The sequence below is a fragment of the Mobula hypostoma genome, chromosome X1 (genome assembly GCF_963921235.1).
Source record: "Mobula hypostoma chromosome X1, sMobHyp1.1, whole genome shotgun sequence".
Taxonomy (NCBI): Eukaryota; Metazoa; Chordata; class Chondrichthyes; order Myliobatiformes; family Myliobatidae; genus Mobula; species Mobula hypostoma.
Window position 1 is genome coordinate 60289312 of NC_086128.1, and position 22040 is coordinate 60311351.

Genomic DNA, 22040 nt, shown 5'->3' on the forward strand with positions numbered 1-22040 from the left:
AATTAACACACATTCAAATAGCGGGTGTACAGAAGAATTTCTCTGAATACATAACATTTATTTATTTATTGAGATACAGCGTGAAATAGGCCCTTCGGGCCCTTCGAGCAGCATTGTCCAGCAACCACCGATTTAACCCCAGCCTAATCACAGGACAATTCCCAATGACCAATTAACCTACCGACCAGTACAGCTTTGGACTGTGGGAGGAAACCGGGGCACCCAGAGGAAACCTACGTGGTCCAGGAGAGAACGTACAAACTCCTCACAAACAGTTGCGGCAATTGAAACTGGGTCGCTAGTATTGTAAAATGTTGTGCTAACCACCACATTATCTTGTCAAACCTTGAAGTGGATAGGCTTCAGCAGCAGAAAACCACACCGGAATCCACTGCTGTACCTCATAAAGTGGCCCGTGAGTGTACATTGCAGCCATTACTCTACTACCAATATCCAGCTCACGTCAGTTCTCTACCTTTTCTCGTCTCCTTTCTTGAGCAGCAGCATCACGGTCTTTCGCTCTAATCTGTGTTGGGTTTGGAAGTAAGAGGGGAGTTTGTGAAGTCTTGTTCCTGATAGAACTACATTGTCCTTTAACTCAGTGCCATCTCTGTGTCTGGAACAGCCATTGCCTTCCATGCCCCTGGCACGTGGACCTTGAATTCATTGACACCGCACACACCCTCACCCTCCCACCTAATCCTTGCCCTCGAGTTGTAACCACTCACCTCTGCTCCATGTGCTCCAGCCTGGTAAGTGGGCGAGTGGGTCACACACTCCTTCGCAGCTTCCAGTAGCCAGGCTGCTCTGTGGTTCGGCAGGCAGGAGGCACGTTTCTACGGGGCAAGGCAGACAGTGACAGTTTGTGCCGAGAGCCTGGGTGGGCCAGCGGGTTGCTCGGCTGAACACTCGCCAAGCAAATGCAAGGACATCGCAGCAGTGATGGTGTGCTGCTGGGGTCTGACCACACCTATGAGAGCCCTTTATTGAATGTGTAATGGAGAAGGAGGGTGGCGAGGTGGAGATGTGTCTCTACCAAAGGAGGTGTAAGGTGCTCCTTCCCTCCGCTAGCCTGCAGGTCACCCTTGGGCAAGGTGTAGCACCTGCTTAGTGCCCCCGATCAGGGTCATGTGAAACCATGGGAGCAGAAGGTGGAAGGTTGTACGAGCAGCTGGTGCATATCACGAATCCTGGTGATGCGACCACTGACGCCAGGTAGACAATCTCTGAAGAGTATTGATAATGCCAAACCACTTCTGTAGAAAAATTTGCCAAAAACAACATGATCAAAGACCATGATCGCCTACGTCAGGGACACGGCACATAATGATGATGACGGAGAAGGGAGAGGTCCTTCATAGGTGTGATTACAGCAGAGAAACACACCAACAGTGATGCAATGTTCTTCTTATTCTATGGGTTCTATGAGGTCCATTAATATTATCTATGTTCACATCATTGCAATCTGTTGTAATTTGCCTGCACTGTACTGCTGCCGCAAAGCAACAAACTTCACAACGTATGTCAGTGATTCTGATTCTGATTCTGGATACCTCACAATTACTCTTGACTCCCATAGAATAAAGACTCTTTGTACAGAGGTCCATCTGCCACATGAATTTAGCATTTAGGAGTTCACTTTGGACATAAGATATAGGAGTATAATTAGGCCATTCAGCCCATTGAGTCTGCTCTGCCATTCCATCATGGCTGATTTATTATCCCTCTCAACCACATTTTCTTGCCTTCTCCCCGTAGCCTTTGACACCCTGACTAATCATGGTCTGTGGCAATGAATTCATCACCCTCTGGCTAAAGAAATTCCTCCTCTAAATCAACGTTCCTCAATTCTGTGGCTGTGCCCTCTGCTCCTAGACTCCCCCACTATAGGAAACATCCTTTCCTACTCCATCTAGACCTTTCAATATTCGATAGGTTTCAATGAGATGCCCCCTCATTCTTCTAAACTCCAGTGAGAACAGGCCCAGAGCCATAAAAATGCTCCTCATACGTTACCCCTTTCATTCCCAGAATCATTCTCATGAACCTCCTCTGGATCCTCTCCAATGCCAGCACATCCTTTTTTATATAAGGAGCCTAAAACTACTCAATGTATTCCAATATATTCCATAATGCCTCAGCATTATGTCCTTGCTTTTGTATTCTAGTCCTCTTGAAATGAATGCTAACATCTGCTCTCGCTACCAGACTGCATCAAGAGGAAAACAAGGATAAAAGCAAAGTTTCATATTGGCATTGTCCAATCCAACTCTGCCCGCTTCTGCTTTCCTTTTGAATCTCAGCGTTGTATATGGTGTCATATATGTACTTTGATAATTAATTGACTTTGAACTTTGAACTTAGAAATCAGTGAACCCTAGCAACTTTGGAGAAATTTTCTGACAGTTGTATCTAGGTAGATGGGGCTTGAGGGCCATGGATGGCAGCTCATCTTGGAGAAGAAAAACGCTGATCTCAAACCTCCACTGCCTTGCAGCTTTACACACTCATGGGGAAGGCTTCAGGGGTAAATCTCAAGAGAGGATCTGGAGTTGGAGTAAGGCATTCCTATGATGAATTCAACACTGACTGGCAACTCTTGCGACGCCACTAGTGCCAAACTGCATCGGTGTCTGCCACTCCTTTGCATTCATCGGCTGCGTGGAGAGGGGGAGCCTGCTACATGGGCAACAGCTTGCTCTCCATATTAAAATTCCCTGGCTTGCATTTTGACTGACACATACAGCTACAAAGTAACGTCAGTGGTCAACTCCGACCAACTGCGAGCCTCAGTAGAGTGTATATCATGGCACAGCTAGTAGAGCTGCTCCAGTCACCCAGATTTCAAACCTGACCTAAGTGTGGAGTTAGCACCTTCTCCTTATAATTGCCTGGGCTGAAGTTTCCTCCCATATCCTTAAGGTGCGCAGGTTAGTAAAGGGTTATTGGCCACTGTAAAATTGCCCCTAGCGTGCAGATGACTGGTGCAACATGAGGGAGTGCAAATGGGACTGTGGGATACAGGCTTACAAGGATAATCCCCAGAATGAAAGGGTTAATGTATTTGGAGTGTTTGGTGGCACTGGGCCTGTATCTCTGGAGTTTAAAAGATTTGTGGGCATGTTATGTTGGCGTCGAAATCTGTGGTGACACTTGAGGGCTTCCTCCAGAACATCCTTAGGTTGTTGGTTGTTAATGCAAATGACGAATTTCACTGTATGTTTCAATGTACATGTAATAAATAAATGAATCTGAATCCGCATCTGGGCAGGGAGGGGTGTTGGGGGGAAACATACTGAATATTGAAAGAGTGGATGTGGAGAAGATGTTTCCCAAAGTGGGAGATTCTAGGACCAGAGGGCCCAGCTTCAGAATACATGAATGACCATATATAACAGAGATGAAGAGGAATTTCTTTAGCCAGAGGATGGTGAATTGGTGGAATTCAATGCCACAGATAGCTTTGGAGGCTAAGTCATGAGTATACTTAAAGATGAAGTTGATAGGTTCTTGATTAATTGGGGCATCAAAGGTTATGGGGAAAAGGCAGGAGAATGATGTTGAGAGAGATAATAAATCAGCCATGATGGAGTGGTGGAGCAGACTCGATGGACTGAATGGCCTAATTCTGCTCCTATGTCTTATGGTCTTATGATCTAATTGCTGCAGGAACACAGCAGGTCATGCAGCATCTATGGAGAGGAACAAACAGTCAACATTTTGGGTCGAGACCCTTCATCAAGACTGGAAAGGGTGAGGGCAGAAGCCAGAATCTTCTGGCTAGAAAAATTAACTCTGTTTTTCTCTCTCAGTAGAAGCTGTCTAACGAGCTGAATATTTGTTCATGGCATCTTGATATTCAGTGCAGTGTGAGAAATGCACTTTGTAAGCTTAACATACACAAAATGCTGGAAGATCTCAGCAAGTTAGGCAGCATCTATAGAGGGGAAAGGTCTCCTCAGAACAGGAAAGGAAGGGTACAGAAGCCAGAATAAGAAGGTGGGGAGAGGGGGAGAGTACAAGCTGGCAGGTGATAGGTGAGAACAGGTGAGGGGGAAGGTGCGTTAGTAGGGGATGACAGAAGGTGGGAGGTAGGAGCTGTTTGACATACTGAGTTCCTCCAGCATCTCATGTGTGTTGCTCATGAACCAGAAAGAGGAAGTTACTGAATTGCTATAACCAAACTCGGTAATTGGCAGAAGGACATAAGGCAAGAGGGAAGGGAGCAATCAGCCTTTTTCTCTGTTTTCAGGGGCTTTGTACTGACCACTGTGGAATTGACAACACCAAGGAGAGAACTTTGGACACAACCAACTTGGACGACAGGACTGAAATGCTCAGAAGGAATTGGCCAATGAGATCATTCATGCACAAAAATGATTATCTGATTCGTATTGACTCATTGAAGTCAGTGAATGAGAGGTTTTTGATGTTACTCAAACAGAATATGTGATAAGTAGGGGCAGAAATGACACAAATTAAACACATTTCTCTTAAAGAAAGAGTTTTGAGCCAAACTTGAACAGCAGGGAGAAAAAGGAATTGGTGATTAGTTTAAGTAGGTTTTGTAGAGATAGAAGCAGTGATGTTGAGTTTCCCAGTGGATTTTTGCACTGGCAATGAATTTCTTCCCTATTTTCAAAAGGAGAACAAGATAAACTGTGTGATCAAACACCAATTTCTCAGGGATCCTCAGCTGACAGAGGGAAAACTATTGACTTTAGTCAGCTTTACTTGCCCAAAGCTGGATTCTACCCCCGAGAAGCCTAATGGGTGGAAAGACAACTGGGTAAATTGCCCCTAAACAATGCAAAATATATTAGTGAATTATCAGGGATTGGAAATCAGGCTGAATCTAAAGAAACGGCCCTCCTGACGCCTTGGGCCATCAGAGTTTAGAGTTCATTTCTAGCGCCATCTGTAAGGAGATGATATGTTCTTCACGTGACTGTGTGGGTTTCCACCAGGTGCTTTAGTTTCCTCCATAGTTCAAAGACGTACCAGTTATTAGGTTAATTGGTCATTGTAAATTGTCACTGAAGGACAGAAGGGGTTCAAGGGGTGAATGGGTCAACTGTTATAAAAATGAACCTCTGTGAACCACTGCTTCAGATGTACATCCGATTCTGGGCACCAATCTTTGGGAAGGATTGGAAGGCCTCACAGAGAATGCAGGAAATATTTACCAGAATGGCCACAAAAATGAGAGATTTCGGGTACCTGCAGAAGATAGAGAGCTCAAGATTAATCTCAAAGCAGAGATGAGGAGGAATTTCTATAGCCAGACAGTGGTGGATCTGTGGATTCGTTGCCACAGATGGCTGTGGAGGCCAAGTCATTGGGTATATTTACAGCAGAGTTTGATAAGTTCTTGATTCATAAGGGCATCAAAAGTTATAGGTAGAAGGCAGGAGAATGCGGTTGAGAGGAAAAATAAATCAGTCATGATCGAATGGTTTTGGTGGTGGGGTGGAGATAAGCCTCTACCAAGAGAGGTGTAAGGTGCTCCTTCCCTCCACTAGCCTGCAGGTCACCCTTGGGCAAAGTATAGCACCTGCTTAGCACCACACCATCCCATTCTTGGTCATGTGAAGCCATGTGAGCAGGTGGTGGATGGTCGTACAAGTCCTGGTTATGCGACCACTGAAGCCAGACAGACAATCTGTGAAGAGTGTTGATAATGGCTGGGGTCACCCGTCTTGTAAAGACACTGCCCAGAAGGCAATGGCAAACCACTTCTGAAGAACAATCATGGTCATGGAAGGACTGTGATTGCCTACGTCATGTGACATGGCACATAATCAATGAATGAATGACCGAATGGTGGAGCAGACTTGATGCCAAATGGCCTACTTAGGCTCCTATGTCTTATGGTTGCATTGTTGGGCGAGATTGTACGAAGAATGAGAACAGACCTGAGGTGGGATATAGGAGTCCATTGATGTGTACAGAACAGTTCAGAAATAGATTGGAATTACCCACCCCTTGGCTTAATCAATGGCTTCACCCTTGAAACAGAAGGTGTGAATGGCTAGTGTCTGGCTCACAGTTTTATGGCAGTACAGAGATTTATACTGTAGTTGCAAAGGGTCTAAGCACAGTGAATATAGAGAAACCATTGCCTTTATTAGAAGGGTTGAGACCACAGCAACACTGATTTAAGGTGACTGGAATATTTTTCATGCAACATGTAGGTGCTAAGATAGAGATTTAGTGGTGGCTTTCACAAAGGACCTAGATAAGTAAAGATTTAAAGATTAAAGACTGGCTTTCTTTGTCACAGGTACATCAGAATATACAGTGAAATGCGTTGTTTGCATAAAATCAGCTCAGCTTGGAACGTGCGGGTGTTGCCATGTTTCTGGTGCTAACATAGCGTGCCCACAACTCACTAACCACAACCTGTATGTGTTTGGAACATGAGAGGAAGCCAGAGCACCTGAAGGAAACCGGTACGGTTATGGGGAGATCTTCTAAGCTCCTTACGGATAGCGTACCCTAATCTTATAGCTGCACTAACCACTATGCTACTGTCCCACCAAGACCTAAATATGAAAAAAACAGGGCTACAGGAAAGCGATGATGCCATGAGGTGAGTAGATTGCTCCTTACAAAGCATTGCCATGGGTTCAAGGGGTCAAATGGCCTCTTTCTCTGCTGCACTTTTTCTATGGATTCTATTAGCCAGAGTAGAGGTAGTCTGCTAGGTTTGTCTGTAAAGAATATAAGCAGTGGGTTGCACCTGAGTTCCTGTCATTTTGCTCCCATCTTAGCTCAACACTCCCTGCCCTAACCCACACCACTGCATCCCTTTGTGTTTCTTGTCCACAGGGTTAGCTGCTCAGCTTCATAATTTGAAAGTGCATTTAATTTCGTGACATCTGCAAGAATGGTTCCTGCTCCTCTTATTTCCTCACCTTCATCTACAACAGGAGTCCCTAACCCTTTTTATACCATGAACTAATACCATTAAGCAAGAGGTCGTTGCACCCCAGGTTGGAAACTCCTGATCTAGAACATAGCAAACAGGTACATTAAAAATCTCTCATGTTCAACAATCTTTCAGTTCAAATAGCCGGCACCTATTTAGTGTCCACACCACACAAACGTTGCTGGCAATATCAAAAAGCCACGTTATATTTACCCCACATTCCAATTTCCCCAGTCAATTCCACAAAGTGTAGATGCTCACAAAACAAAAGGTATCAGCTCAAAAGAAAGCAAGTTGATGTTGGACCTGGAGTATAGGTCACCAATTATAGGCCAGTGTCTGATGCAAGGCATGGCTTAAAGTCCAAGATTTGATAGAAACTGGTACAGTGATGACTACAGTTATGTCCATTGGACCTGGAGTCTTAGAAACTGTTGGCATTACCCCACCACAACATCCCATGAGTGAACCAAGGTTGGCTTGGCAGATGATTTTATATTTCAGTTCAATACCCCATGAGACTAATCATGAATTAGAGAGCTTTGAATCCAAATTGTTGCTGAAAAAGTTTGGAGGCAAGAAAGCATCCAAATGTTGAATGAGACCTTGTGACTGCTAAGCCCATTCATATCACAAACATAACTGCAGAGAATCATCACTGTATCAAAGTTGAACGTAAACCAAACCTCAGGGGATCCAATCAATACACACACACAAACACATAAACCAATTAGCAACCCAACTGAATGTGAACAAGAGGCCTCCAGCACTACAGAGCAGAGTGACGATGAGAAAGCAAAGAGTTGTCAACATATAGCCACAGAAACATTTGAGAGTTCCTTACACAATGAATGTTTGCAACAAACATAAACAGCGAGCTACGAAATGTTACCAATTCTAAAGAAACAATCATTTCAATGGTGGGAAGTTCAGCTGCAGTACAGTAGTCATTTCTAGGTCAGTACAGCAAGCAAGGTCTCCAAACAGTATCATTACAAAGAAGGTAGGGCAGCTCCTCTACTTTCTTAGACGTTCATGCAGATTCATGAGATTGAAAATCTGGCTGAGTGGCACCATTACAACAACCTCTAACTCAATGTCAGCAAGACCAAGGAGCTGATTATTGGCTTCAGGAGAAGGAAACCAGAGGTCCAGGAGCCAGTCCTCATCAGAGGATCAGAGGTGGAGAAGGTCAGCCACTTGAAATTCCATGGAGGAATTGTCTGGGCCCAGCACCTAAGAGCAATTATGAAGAAAGTACGGCAGCACCTCTACTTCCTTCAGAGTTTGCAGAGATTCAGAATGACACCTAAAAGTTTGACAAGCTTCTATAGATGTGTAGTGGAGAGTATATTGACTGGCTGCATCATGGCCTGATATGGAAACTCCAATGCTCTCGTATGGAAAATCTTGCAAAAAGGAGTAGATAAAGCCCAGTCTATGATGGGTAAAGCTCCCTCCACCACTGAGCACCTCTACACAAAATGCTGCCACAGGAAAGCAGCATCCATCATCAGGGACCCCTCCACCCAGGACATGCCCCCTTCTCACTGCTGCCATCAAGAAGCCTCAGAACTCACACAACCAGCTTCAGGAACAGTTACTACCCCTCAACCATCAGGCCCTTGAACTAAAGGGGATAACTTCACTCAACTTCGTTTGCCCCATCATTGAAATATTCCCACAACCTATGGATTCACTTTCAAGGACTCTTCATCTCATGTTCTCAATACTTATTGTCTATTTATTAGTATTATATTTTTAATTTTGTATTTACACGTTGTTTTGTCTTTTGCACACTGGCTGAATGCCGAAGTTGGTACGATCTTTCATTGATTCTGTTACGGTTATTATTCTATGGATTTATTGAGTATGCCTGCAGGGTTGTATACGGTGACATATATGTACATTGATAATAAATTTACTATGAACTTTGAAAACTTTGACAAACTTCTATAGACGCACAGTTGTCAGTATCCTGACGAGTTGCATCACGGCCTATATGATAACACCAATGCCCAGGAACAAGAAATCCTACAAAAAAGCAGTGGATACAACCCAGTCTATCATTGGTAAAGCCCTCCCCACCATCGAGCACATCTACAAGGAACACTGCTGCAAGAAAGCAGCATCCATGCTCTCTTCTCACTGCTGCTATTGTGAAGGAGGTACTGGAGCTTTAGGACGCTGAACCACCAAGTTCAAGAACATTTATTACCTTTCAACGACCAGGCTCCCGAACCTGCATGGATAACTTCACTCACCCCAACAATGAACTGATTCTACAACCTATACAACACTTTAAAGGACTCTACAACTCATGTTCTCAGTAGTATTTGTTTATTTATGTATTCATTATTTGGACAGTTGTCTTCATTTGCACATTGTTTTTCATTGATTCTATTGCATTTTTCTGTTCTACTCTGAAGCTCGCAAGAAAATGAATCTCAGGGCAGTATATGATGACATATACATACTTTGATGATAAATTTACTTTTAACTTTGAACAATGTCCATCAGGGACCATCTATCTCCCAGTCATAGCAGTGTGATTACTCGGGTCGAGGATGATATTCTCCTAAGAAGTTAATCCCTTAATGGAGAATGCCTGTGCATGACTTTGTGTAATGTGGGGAGGGTGATGTGGGCAGCCACCACAGCGTCCTTGACAGATCGGGGTCAAGGTCCAGTGACATGGAGTGCAAGATGACTGGGGACCCTTCACTGCTGCAGCTTCCTCCATCTTCACTGCCATTGTGAGGTGTCATCATCTTCCACCAGCTCCACCGGTGAGGCCTTGGCTGAATCGCTCTTTGTATGGAACCTTCCCTTTGGCCTTACCACCACGGGGGAGCCTCCCAGGAGCTAAGCTCCAGACAGCATCGCTCTCGGGAATTTAGGCACTCACAAGGCTCAAAGTGACGATCCTCGGGACAGGAGATAGGCTGCTACTTTCCAGATACTGCAGTGACTACCAGGCGACAGAGAGGAGCTTTCTGAGATGGTGGAATGGGGCTGAAGCTCAATGTTGCAGAGCAGAGAAAAAAATTTAAACAAGCTGCAACAAGGTAAAGAATCCCACATCCTGTTCATTTTCAGAAGAGGTCTAATCTGAGGAATTACCCATTTGCTCACTCCCAGACCTACATTGCATTAATATTGTAGGAATAGCTTTTTCCCCTCTTCCATCAGATTTTTCAATGGACATGGAACCTCACTACCTTTTTTTGACTCTTTTTGCATGACTTAAAAGACCATAAGATATGGGAGCAGAATTAGGCCATTTCATCACGGCTGATCCATTTCCCTCTCAGCCCCATTCTCCTGCCATCTCGCAGTAACCCTTCATTCCTTGACTAATCAAGAATCTATCAACCTCTGCCTTAAATATACCCAATGACTTGGCCTTCACAGCCGCATAACAACAAATTTCATGACAAATGCTAGTGATATTAAACCTGATGTTGATTCTGTATCACCTTCATAAAGGCGACACAAAGCACTAAACTGAGGCTCACGCTTCCTTGCTGGTGGGTATAACTGGCACTGTAATCAGTGAAATGCTATGAAACACTATGATGACTTTGCATACAATGGCTTTTGATTTGTTTTGCTCTTCCTTGTAAAAATTGTGGTGCTCTGGGGGCGTGGTCGACAGCTTGTCCCAGCATTTCAGCCGTCATCGCTACTTGATTGTTCTTGTTTTAAAATTTGTTCATGGAATTATGGTGGGATAGTCAAGCTCATTTATTGTTACATTTTAGCTTGGGTTATACAGTTCTTCCCTTGTGTGTTTGTGGATCACCCTGACTATAACCAGGGTGTCTGTGCATAATTGAGTAGTTCTCACCCCAGGACATTGCGCTCGGTCTGTTATTGTGCTTGTCGTAATAAAAATGGCAGTGGAGATAAATGAGTTTTTCTCGTCTGTCATCGTGGACCAAATGCTCACCACGGTTTACTTAGAACATAGAACAAAGAACAGGCCCTTCAGCCCACAATGTAGTGCCAAACTAATTAAATTAGTAATCAAATGCCTTCTAAACGAATCCCTTCTGCCAACGGCCATATCCTTTCATTCTCAGTGCATTCATGTGCCTATCTAAGAGTCTCTGTTGTATTTGACTACATCACCTGGAACAGTTATCAGAATAAGAGTCAGGTTGAATATCACCGGCCTATGTCGTGAAATTGGTTGCTATGCAGCAGCAGAACTTTGCAATACATAATAATTAAAAAACTGTAATATAAAGTAAAATTAAATAAAAAGTGCAAAAAGAGAAAAAAAAGTAGTGAGGTGGTGTTCATGGGTTCAATGTCCGTTCAGAAATCCGATGGCAGAGGGGAAGAAGCTGTTCCTGAATCGTTGAGTGTGTGTCTTCAGGCTCCTGTACCTCCTCCCTGATGGCAGAGGGGAAGAAGCTGTTCCTGAATCGTTCAGTGTGTGTCTTCAGGCTCCTGTACCTCCTTCCTGATGGCAGAGGGGGAGAAGCTGTTCCTGAATCGTTGAGTGTGTGTCTTCAGGCTCCTGTACCTCCTCCCTGATGGCAGAGGGGAAGAAGCTGTTCCTGAATCGTTGAGTGTGTGTCTTCAGGCTCCTGTACCTCCTCCCTGATGGCAGAGGGGAAGAAGCTGTTCCTGAATCGTTGAGTGTGTGTCTTCAGGCTCCTGTACCTCCTCCCTGATGGTAGCAATGAGAAGAGGACTGTGTGATGAAGGCCCTTAATGATGGATGCCCCCTTTTTGAGGCATCACTCCTTAAAGATGTCCTGGATGTTGGGGAGGCTCATGTCCATGATGGAGCTAACTGAGTTTACGTCTTTTTGCAGCTTATTTCAATCCTGTGCAATGCCCTCCCCCCGCCCTCCATACCAGTCGGTGATGCAGCCAGTTAGAATGCTCTCCATGGTACACCTGTAGAAATTTACGAGTGTCCTTGGTGACATGCCAAATCTCCTTGAACTCCTAATGAAATCCAGCCACTTAATACCTTTCAACCATCGGGCTCCTGAACCAGTGTGAATAACTTCACTCACTGCAACAACTGAGCTGATTCCACACTTTCAAGGCTCTACAACTCATGTTCTCAATATTATTTATTTACTTTTGCTATTATTTTCTCCTTTTGTCTTCTTTTGCACATTGGCTCTTTGTCAGTCTTTGTTTATGTTAGTTTTCTTAAATAAATTCCATTGCATTTCTTTATTTTTCTGTGAATGCCTGCAAGAAAATGAATCTCAAGGTAGTATATGGTGACATTTTTGCACTTTGGAAATAAATTTACTTTGAGTTTTCAGTGACCCCAGGAAGCTCATTCCAGGCACCCACGACTCTCTATGTTTAAAAATAAAAAGCCCCATGCATCTCTTTTGAACTTACCACCCTCTCACCTTAAATTCATGCCCTTTGGATTTAGATATTTTGACCCTGGGGAAAAGATACCACCTGTGCACTCTATCTATGCCTCTCATAACCTTATAAACTTCTGTCAGGTACCCCCTCAGCCTCTGGTGCTCCCGAGAAAACAACACAAGTTTGTCCAGCCTCTCCTTAAAGCGCACACTCTCTAATCCAGGCAGCATTTATATTTCTCTTCTGAATGTTCTGCATCTCATGTTATGTCTGTGATGCAGTTGCGAGTAAATTTTTCATCCCAACTTTGCATAACATGTCGTTGTGCGTATGACGGAAAACTCGACTTTGACTTTGAAGAATAGCGCTGTTCTCACTTAAGACCATGGAGCAAAATAAGGCCATTCAGCCCATTGAGTTTGCTCCGCTATTCCATCATGATTGATTTATTATCCCTCTCAACTGCATTCTCTCACCTTCTCCCCGTAACCTTTGACACCCTGGCTAATCAAGAACCTATCAACCTCTGCTTTAAATATATCCAATGACTCAGCCTCCATAGCCATCCGAGGCAGTGAATTCTGCAGATTCACCACCCGCTGGCTAAAGAAATTCCTTCTCATCTCTGTTCTGAAGGGACGTCCTTCTATTCTGAGGCTGTGCTCTCAGATCCTAGGTGCCCCCACTATACAGATACAGTAGATGAGCTAAATAGACTTGCAGGTGAAGGGTTGCCTCAACTGGAAAGATTGTTTTGTTCCCCAAATGGCAGCGAGGGAGGTGGTGTTGGGACAGGAGTAGCACTTGTCCTGCTTGCAGGGATAATTCACCAGGAGACAAGATCAATTTAACTCACCTTTCTGTCTAAACCTTTAGTGGGTCGCAGTTGAATTCTCTGCCCTCAGTGTACTTCAGCTGACCTTCTGTTCATTTTTCTTTTGAGCAGTTGTGTTTACAGCATTTGAGAGAATGAGAAGTGAGTAAAGGTTGCATGGATGTCAGTTCTGAGCATTGTACTTTGAACTCCACTGCCTTATGGAAGAAGAATTCTTTTCCTTTTGAGGTCACTGGTATTGGTGCACGCACAGGAGCCGTCTTTATGACAAGCTCACACTCTGTGTTACAAAAGACACCAGCCAATACTACAAGCCAGTGTCTGACATAAATAGGTGTTGTGAAGGTTTAATTAGTGCAGAAGCTGTCTAATAACTCAGAGGGTAGGGGACTGGGAACATGACACAGGAACACAAAATGAAGAGAGAGGAAAATAAATTGCTTTTTGTTAAAATAATGATTGGATAATTAATACTGTCTGCATATTGGAAGGAAGGAACAATTTTTAATTATTCTCTTTCGAAAGCAGCAATGAAGAGTAATTTAAATGACAAGAAACCTCGACTGTATTAAACAGATCTGGAAGTTTTTTTTTGTCTTACAAGGTCAGTTTCCCATAACATCTACAAAGGCTGTCAAAGTACTTGACATCGAATAATCAAAGTGTAAAGAGAGTAAAAGGAACCTGCATTTATTTGTGGTTCAGATATCTTGAAGGAAAGGCATAGAATTACACACTCAATTGTCACTTTATTAGGTACACCTGTACACTTGCTCATTAATGTAAATATCTAATCAGCTAATCATGTAGCAGCAACTTAATGCATAAAAGCCTGCAGACTGGGTGGTTTAAATATCTTAGAAACTGCTGATCTCCTGGGAGGGACGAATGGACCAGGGAGTTGCATAGGGAGCAATCCCTGCAGAAAGCAGAAAGTGGTTGGGGGGGGAGGGAAAGATGTGCTTGGTGAAGGGATCCCGTTGAGGTGTTCATCCCTCCCCACTGATCTCCCTCCTGGCACTTATCTTTGCAAATGGAACAAATGCTACACCTGCCCCTACACCTCCTCCCTCACTACCATCCAGGGCCCTGAACAGTCTGTCCAGGTGAGGTGACACTTTACGTGTGAGTCTGTTGGGGGTCACTTACTGTGTTCAGTGCTCCCGGTGTGGCCTCTTGTATATCAGTGGGACCCTATGTAGGTTGGGAGACCACTTTGCCGAGTATCTATGCTCCATCCACCAGAAAAAGCAGGATCTCCTAGTAGCCCAAGCATGAGGAAATCTGCAGATGCTGGAAATTCAAACAACACACACAAAAATTGCTGGTGAACCAGCAGACCAGGCAGCATCTGTAGGAAGAGGTACAGTCGACGTTTCAGGCCGAGACCCTTCGTTAGTCCTGACGAAGGGTCTCGGCCTGAAACATTGACTGTACTTCTTCCTATAGATGCTGCCTGGCCTGCTGCGTTCACCAGCATTTTTTATCTCCTAGTAGCCATCCATTTTAATTCCACCTCCCATTCCCATTCTGATATGTCCATCCATGGCCTCCTCCACTGTTGTGATGAGGCCACACTTGTCTGGAGAAACAACACCTTATATTCCATTTGGGTAGCCTCCAACCTGATGGCATGAATATTGACTTCTCTAACTTCTGTAATGCCCCCCACCCCCTCCCCTCACCCTTTCTCCATTTCCCATCCCCTTATCTCAGCAGTCAACTTCCCAGTTCTTTACTTCATCCCTCCCCCTCCAGGTTTCACCTATCAGCTGGTAGTTCTCTCTCCCCTTCCCTCACCTTTTAAATCTACTCCTCAGCTCTTTATCTCCAGTCCTGCCAAAAGGTTTCGGCTTGAAACATCAACTGTACTCTTTTCCATAGAGGCTGCCTGGCCTGCTGAATTCCTCCAGCATTTTGTGTGTGTTGCTCAGACTTCCAGCATCTGCAGAGTTTCTCTTGTTTCTAAAGTTTAAAGAATGCTGTGAAAAACCAAAAAAAAAAAATCCGGTGCCTGGCAGTTCTGTGAGCGAAAATGTCTTGTTAACGAGAGAGGTCAGAGGAGAATTGCAGACTGGTTCAAGCTGACAGGAAGGGGACAGTAACTCAGATAAGCAAGCATTACAACAGTGGTGTGTAGAAGAGCATCTCTGAATGCACAACACATTGAACCTTGAAGTGGACCGGCTACAGCAGCAGAAGACCACAAACATACACTCAGTGTCCACTTTGTTAGGCATAAAAGGTAACTAATAATGTAGCCACTGAGTGTAGAGTTTTATAGTGCCAATAACCACCATTACCCCTGAGTTGCACACAATCAAATTTCACCACACTCTCTCAGGTTACACCACATGTGTGCTATCATGGACATTCCTTTTGTACAATCCTCTGCTCAGCCTCCTTAGTAACTTAAAATACGCTTAATGCTTGCTCCTTGAGAAAGGTCTTCAACTAAGATATTAAATCTGAAACTTAAAAATAAATTGCAGATGCTGGAAGTCTGAAATAAAACAGAAAAGGCTGGAAATACTTAGCAGGTCAGGCAGCATCTGCGGGAAGAACATGGTAACAAAGCAATAGTGCATCACTTCACAGCACCAGCAGCCACCGATCAGGGCTCTACTCCGACTGCGGCCTGGAAGGAATTTGTACGTTCTCCCTGTGACAGTGTGGGTTTTCTCTGGGTGCTCCCATTTACTCTCACATTACAAAATTGTGCCTTACTGTGTAGAAGTCTCAGGCACATGTAAAAAATTCTGTGAAGTGAAGATGTTTTCAAAAATAACAAATTGAAAAGTTTCTAAATATCAAAAGGTATACTATAAAGAACAGTAAAAACTAAATCAATACCTGGTATGACCACTCTTTGCCTTTAAAACCGCATCAATCCTCTTCCGTACACAGTCATAGAAAACCATAGGGCACAAACTGGTCCTGCAGCCCATCTAGTCAGTGCCAAACCATTTCAACCGCCTGGTCCCATCGACCTGCACCCGGACCACAGCCGTCTACACCCCTACCAGCCATGTACCTGTCCAAACATCTCTTAAACGGTGCAATCGAAATCATACCCAGCACTTGCATTGGCAGCTTGTTCCACACTCTCACCACCCCCTGAATAAAGACGTTTCCCCTCACGTTCCCTTAAACTTTTTACCTTTCACCCTTAACCCATGACCTCTAGTTATAGTCCCACCCAACCTCACTGCAGTACAATTTTATAAGGAAATCGTTCGGTAGGTTTCTCTAAGCATCCTGGAAATCTTGCCACAGTTCTTCTGCAGACTTTGGCTGTCCTGCTTGCTTCTGTCTCTTCAAGTAATCCCAGACAGCCTTGGTGATGTTGAGATCAGGGCTCTGTAGCGGCCATACGATCTGAAACCGTATAAAAAGTTGAGTGTGCTGGAGACTTTTGCACAGTACTATAGGGGTTAGGGCTGGAGGGTTCAGCATGCTCAGTTTTGTGCCAGAAGCACAGTGACACTTGTGGGCTGCCCCCCAGCACAATCCATGCTGATTCGATGTGACAAAAATGACACATTTCACTGTATGTTTCATTGTTCATGTGGCATATAAAGCTTTGATGTTTGACTGTACTGGAGCATTCGATTGCTAACTAATCCCCGAAGAGGGTAGACTCAATGCCTGAAACTGTAAGTGTACTTGGTTTTTAATATTTCTTAATTCAACTTGAAGGTTCATTAGCCTTAAAGAATGATATTCTCTCTGCCACAGGACCTGCTCAATACTTGCAGTAGAGTTTGTTCTTCAGATCTCCAGCGCCTGCAGTGTTTTTGCTTTCAACCATCCAGGAGTCATACAGACATAGAGCTCTACAGCACAAAAGCAGGCCCTTCAGCCCACCTAGCCCATGCCTGCCTGGTCTTCTACCTCGTCTCAACTACCTGCACGTGGACCATAGCCCTCCATACCCCTCCCATCCATGTACCAAACCAAACTTCTCTTAAACGTTACTGTAGTGACTACTTGAAACCAAACTAAAAGTCGCTGAGAGGCTAAGTGAGGGAGTATCACACTCTACAATGTACTTCCAACCAACTGAATTCCAAGTTGAAAAAGTACATTTAATCCTTCGTTACAAACCAACAATAAAATTATTTGACTCTTCTGTAATTCATATAAAACAAAAACGAGTGAAATGTGTGTAATCGGATCAAATTCACACAAAGACGAGCTGTCAAGAAAAAATACGTGCTCCCTACTCATCCCCTCTCTCTGCCGCCATGCTGGTGAACACGTGACTATATTCATTTATTTCTACCGCCACCCAAACTCACATGACAAATCACTTTAATCCGGAGTGAGGATGTGCAACACAAATACAATATGGACAATAAATAGACACATGGCTCAAACACTTCACCACTTCCACTGGTAGTTCATTCCACAATCAGCATTACCTCGGAGTGAGGAAGCTCTCCCTCAGGTTCCCCTTAATTATTGTTCTGTTTGCCCTTTTGGCTACAAAGTGAAGGAAATCAATCAGGCCCTTAGGAGGGCTGACAGAAAAACCAGGAAACTTAACAATGAGGAGGAACCCGTCACTACCGCCCGTTTCCCCTGTATTTCCATGGTTTCTGGAAGGATCGCCCTGATCCTGGAGAAATACTGGTTTAATACCATCCACAAACCTGTAAGGAAGCTCAAGTCACGGCCTATGCAGGTCAAAGATGACCTGGGACTTGCAGGATTCCTATGAACATGGAGCAGAGTATATTGGCCAGACAGGACAAACCGTGGAAACCTGCATCAAGGAGCACAAGTGTATCCGTTTGGTTTCGCAATGGACATAGGATTGACTTCGACAGTGCAAAACTACTGTGCTGTGCCAATGGCTTTTGCGACTGCCTGGTAAAGGAAACAATTGAAATAAAATTAGGAAAATAATTTTAACAAATACAAAGGTCTCATTCAAAGTAAGAACTGGAATTTGATTGTAAACAAGGTGGGAGAGTGGAAACCTGATTGGATGAGGACTAACCAGTCAGGAGGAATGGATTATGGGGGTATAAATACTGCTGGACCAGACAAGCCCAGGCATCATCCCTGAAGAAGATGTCAAGTTTGTCTTTGAAATATGGGTTATAATTGATACCTGTACCTGGCTGGAAGACAGAGAGCAGTTTAGTCATATACGCGAGGAAAGCACTGGATCCATTTTCACATTCCGTGAACATCCTTATCCTCCATGTACAATATTTGTCAGGTTGGGAAGAACACTACATCTAAACTCAAATCCGTCCATATGCTGGACTCACCATACCACTTCCCCTCTCTGTAACCTTCTCCATCTCAGTCCTGCACTCTTCCCACTCTACCAACTGGCTGGTTTCTGGTTTAATCCATTCTGCAATCAGTGGCAGTGAATTCAGCTGTTGCAACTCGGGAGATACCTCCATAAATCGCTTTATCTTTCCTTTCAGATACTACTTAAAGAGACTTATTAGCATGGCGGTTAGCATAATGCTTTAGGGCGCCAGCTATAAGATTGGGGTTCAATTTGCGCCACTGCCTGTAAGGACTGTATATGTTCTCCCCACGACTGCGTGGGTCAAACCCGGGTCCTCCATTTTTTCTCACATTTCAAAGACGTACAGTTAGGTTTAGTGAGTTGTGGGCATCCTATGGTTAGAGCTGGAAGCATGGCAACACTTGTGGGCTGTCCAAAGCACATCCTCAGACTGTGTTGCTCATTGATGCAAGCAACGCACTTAGATGTACGTTTCAATGCTTCAAAATTCAAAGTAAATTTATTATGGAAGTATCACCATATACAATCCTGAGATTCGTCTTTTTGTGGGCATATTCAATAAATCTGTAGAATAATAATCATAACAGAATCAATGAAAGACCGCGAATCTTGGGCATTCAACCAGAGCGTAGAAGACACAAAATTTTGCAAATACAAAAAGAAATAAACAATAATAAATAAGCAATAAATATGGAGAACATGAGATGACGAGTCTTTGAAAGTGAATCCATTATTTGTGGGAACATTTCCATAATGGGGTGAGTGAAGTTGAGTGAAGTTATCCCCTTTGGCTCAAGAGCCTGATGGTTGAGGGGTAATAACTGCTCCTGAACCTGGTGGTGTGAGTCCTGAGGCTCCTGTACCTCCTTCCTGATGGTTGAGGGGTAATAACTGTTCCTGGACCTGGTGGTGTGAGTCCTGAGGCTCCTGTACCTCCTTCCTGATGGTTGAGGGGTAATAACTGTTCCCGAACCTGGTGGTGTGGGTCTTGAGGCTCCTGTGCCTTCTTCCTGATGGTTGAGGGGTAATAACTGTTCCCGAACCCGGTGGTGTGGGACCTGAGGCTCCTGTATCTCCTTCCTGATGGTTGAGGGGTAATAACTGTTCCTGAACCTGGTGGTGTGAGTCCTGAGGCTCCTGTGCCTTCTTCCTGATGGTTGGGGGGTAATAACTGTTCCCGAACCTGGTGGTGTGAGTCCTGAGGCTCCTGTACCTTCTTCCTGATGGCAGCAGAGAGAAGAGAGCATGTCCTTGGTGGTGGGGTCTCTGATGATGGATGTTGCTTTTCTGCAACAGTGTTTCATGTAGATGTGCTCAATGTGGGGAGGGCTTTACCTGTGATGGACTGGGCCATATAGACTACTTTTTGTAGGATTTTCCGTTTAAGGACATTGGTGTTTCCAAACCAGGCTGTGATGCAATCAGTCAATATACTCTCCACTACACACCTATCGAAGTTTGTCAAAGTTTGTGCAAGATACATGTGACAAAGGAAGCTTATCTTTATCTTTAGTGCCTGGTTTCTATGGGCTAGCTTCCCAAAGCTATAAATGTGACTCCACCCAGCTATATGTAACTGAGAAGAACATCGGAGCCAATGCGCAACAGGATACACAACATGATGAGTAGAATGGTGTTTTAAACCACAAATTAGATATACCAAATACAATTATTTTAATAATTTCTTAATGAATAGTTGTCAAATTATTTAATTATCAGATTTTTATTATCTGTGCATTAATTATTCTCGTTCTTTATTTTTCAATATATACTTAATTTATTGTTCATTTAATTATTCAATTATTCAGTTATTTGCTTCTTCTTTTGGGTGGTAGGGTGGAGATATGTCCCTACCAAAGGAATATAGGGCACTCTTTCTCTCTGCTAGCCTGCAAGTCATCCTTAGGCAATATGTTGCATGTGTTTAGACCCCCAATCAGGGTCATGTGAAGCCATGGGACTGTGTGGTTATGCAACCACTGACACCAGGCAGACAGTCTCTGAAGAGTATTGATAATGGCTAGGGTCACCCGTCTTGTAAAGACACTGCCCAGAAGAAGGCAATGGCAAACCACTTCTGTAGAAAAATTTGCCAAGAACAATGATTGGCCACGTAATACAACATGGCACATAATGATGATGATGCTCCTTCAATGATTTGACTAATTATTTTAACAATGCACAATTATTTTAATCCCTTATTCCTAGTCATTTTTTTGTAATGCTGTGTTACTGGTAAAAAAAAAGCATGAACACAGAGCATCTCTGACTCACTAACAGAAATGGCCGGCAGGCAGACTCCACTTCAGCCTTCTTCATGAATAAAGTTTCTTCAAAGAGCATCAACTTGGAACTAGTTGGTTTGATAAATGTGGTTTGTGTCTATATGATACTGGTATGAAACTTCAAGAATTGTAGACAGGTTCAGCACATCACAGAAACCAGTGTCCCCTCCAGGTTCCCTCTCTATACTTCTTGCTGCCTCTGTAAAACAGTCAGCATAATCAAAAACCCCTCCCAACCTGGACACTCTCTCTTCTCCCCTCTTCCTTTGGGCATAAAATATAAAAGCCTGAATGTGCCTACTACCCATCCCAAAGAGAGTTTCTAAGACTATTGAATGGTTCCCCAGTACAATAAGATAGATTCTTGACCTCACAATCTACCTCATTACGATCATGTACTTTACTGTCTACCTCCACTGCACTTTTTCTGTCACTGTTACACTTTATTCTGCATTGTGTTGTTGCTTTACCTTGTATGACCTCAATGCACTATGTAATGATTTGATCTGTATGAACAGTGTGCAAGAGAAACTTTTCACTGGATCTTAGTACATGTGACAATAGTAAACAAGTTCCAATTCCAAACCTACAGATCTCAGCCTGGGTGAGAAATTTAAACAGAAACTGCTCGAATAATTCAGCAGGTCAGGTACTATCTGTACAGGATGATAACTTGTTGTCTGAATGAGGAGCAAGTTTTAATTTGAAAAGTGGTGGATTGCTGTAAGGAAGTTAAGTGTGAGCGAATGGTTCTGATGAAGGTTCTGAGCCAAACATGTCAATTGTTCACTTCCATCCATAGATGCTGCCTGACCTATTGTGTTCCTCCAGCATTTTGTGTCTATTGCACAGTCAGCACCATACTCCCAGGAGAAGTCAGTGGAAAGTTCAGAGCCAGAGTTAGGGCAGGACACCTGCACTCACTGGCTCTGAGAAGGAGTACGGTGCAGCTTGTTGAGGCTATGTCGATAAGAAATTACTTTTATGTCTCTCCATGGTCTCACATTCCCTGACCCTTGTAAACTTCCCCAGCTCCAGGGCCCTTCAAGATTTTACACTTTGCTTATTCTGGTCTCTTTCACTTCTGGGATCTTCATGTCTTCTATAGTTTGAGCTCCAAGCTGTGGAATTCTCTCCCTAAACCTCACAGTCTCTTTCCTTTGAGTTTCCTTAACATTGATGCCTGACCAAACTTCTTGTCACTTTAGGGGGAATCTGAGGAGGAGCTTCTTCACTGTCAGTGTGGAACAAGCTGCCAGTGGAAATGGTGGATGCAGGTTCAATTTCAACATTTAAGAGATATCTTCAACCTCTGTTTTCAGCAGTCTGAGGTACCCACCTGCTTCAAGCAGGCCTCAATTA

At 43.8% G+C, this 22040-nt stretch overlaps 1 protein-coding gene across 4 annotated transcripts in view; it reads right to left on the reverse strand.

Moving 5' to 3' along the window:
• Positions 1-22040, reverse strand: part of srcin1a (SRC kinase signaling inhibitor 1a) — a 578647-nt gene that overhangs the window by 451446 nt on the left and 105161 nt on the right. For all 4 annotated transcript variants that reach the window (XM_063037434.1, XM_063037430.1, XM_063037435.1 and 1 more), the window contains exon 2: positions 729-836. In XM_063037434.1, the coding sequence (XP_062893504.1) occupies positions 729-836 (108 nt within the window). The remainder of the gene's footprint in view (positions 1-728; positions 837-22040) is intronic.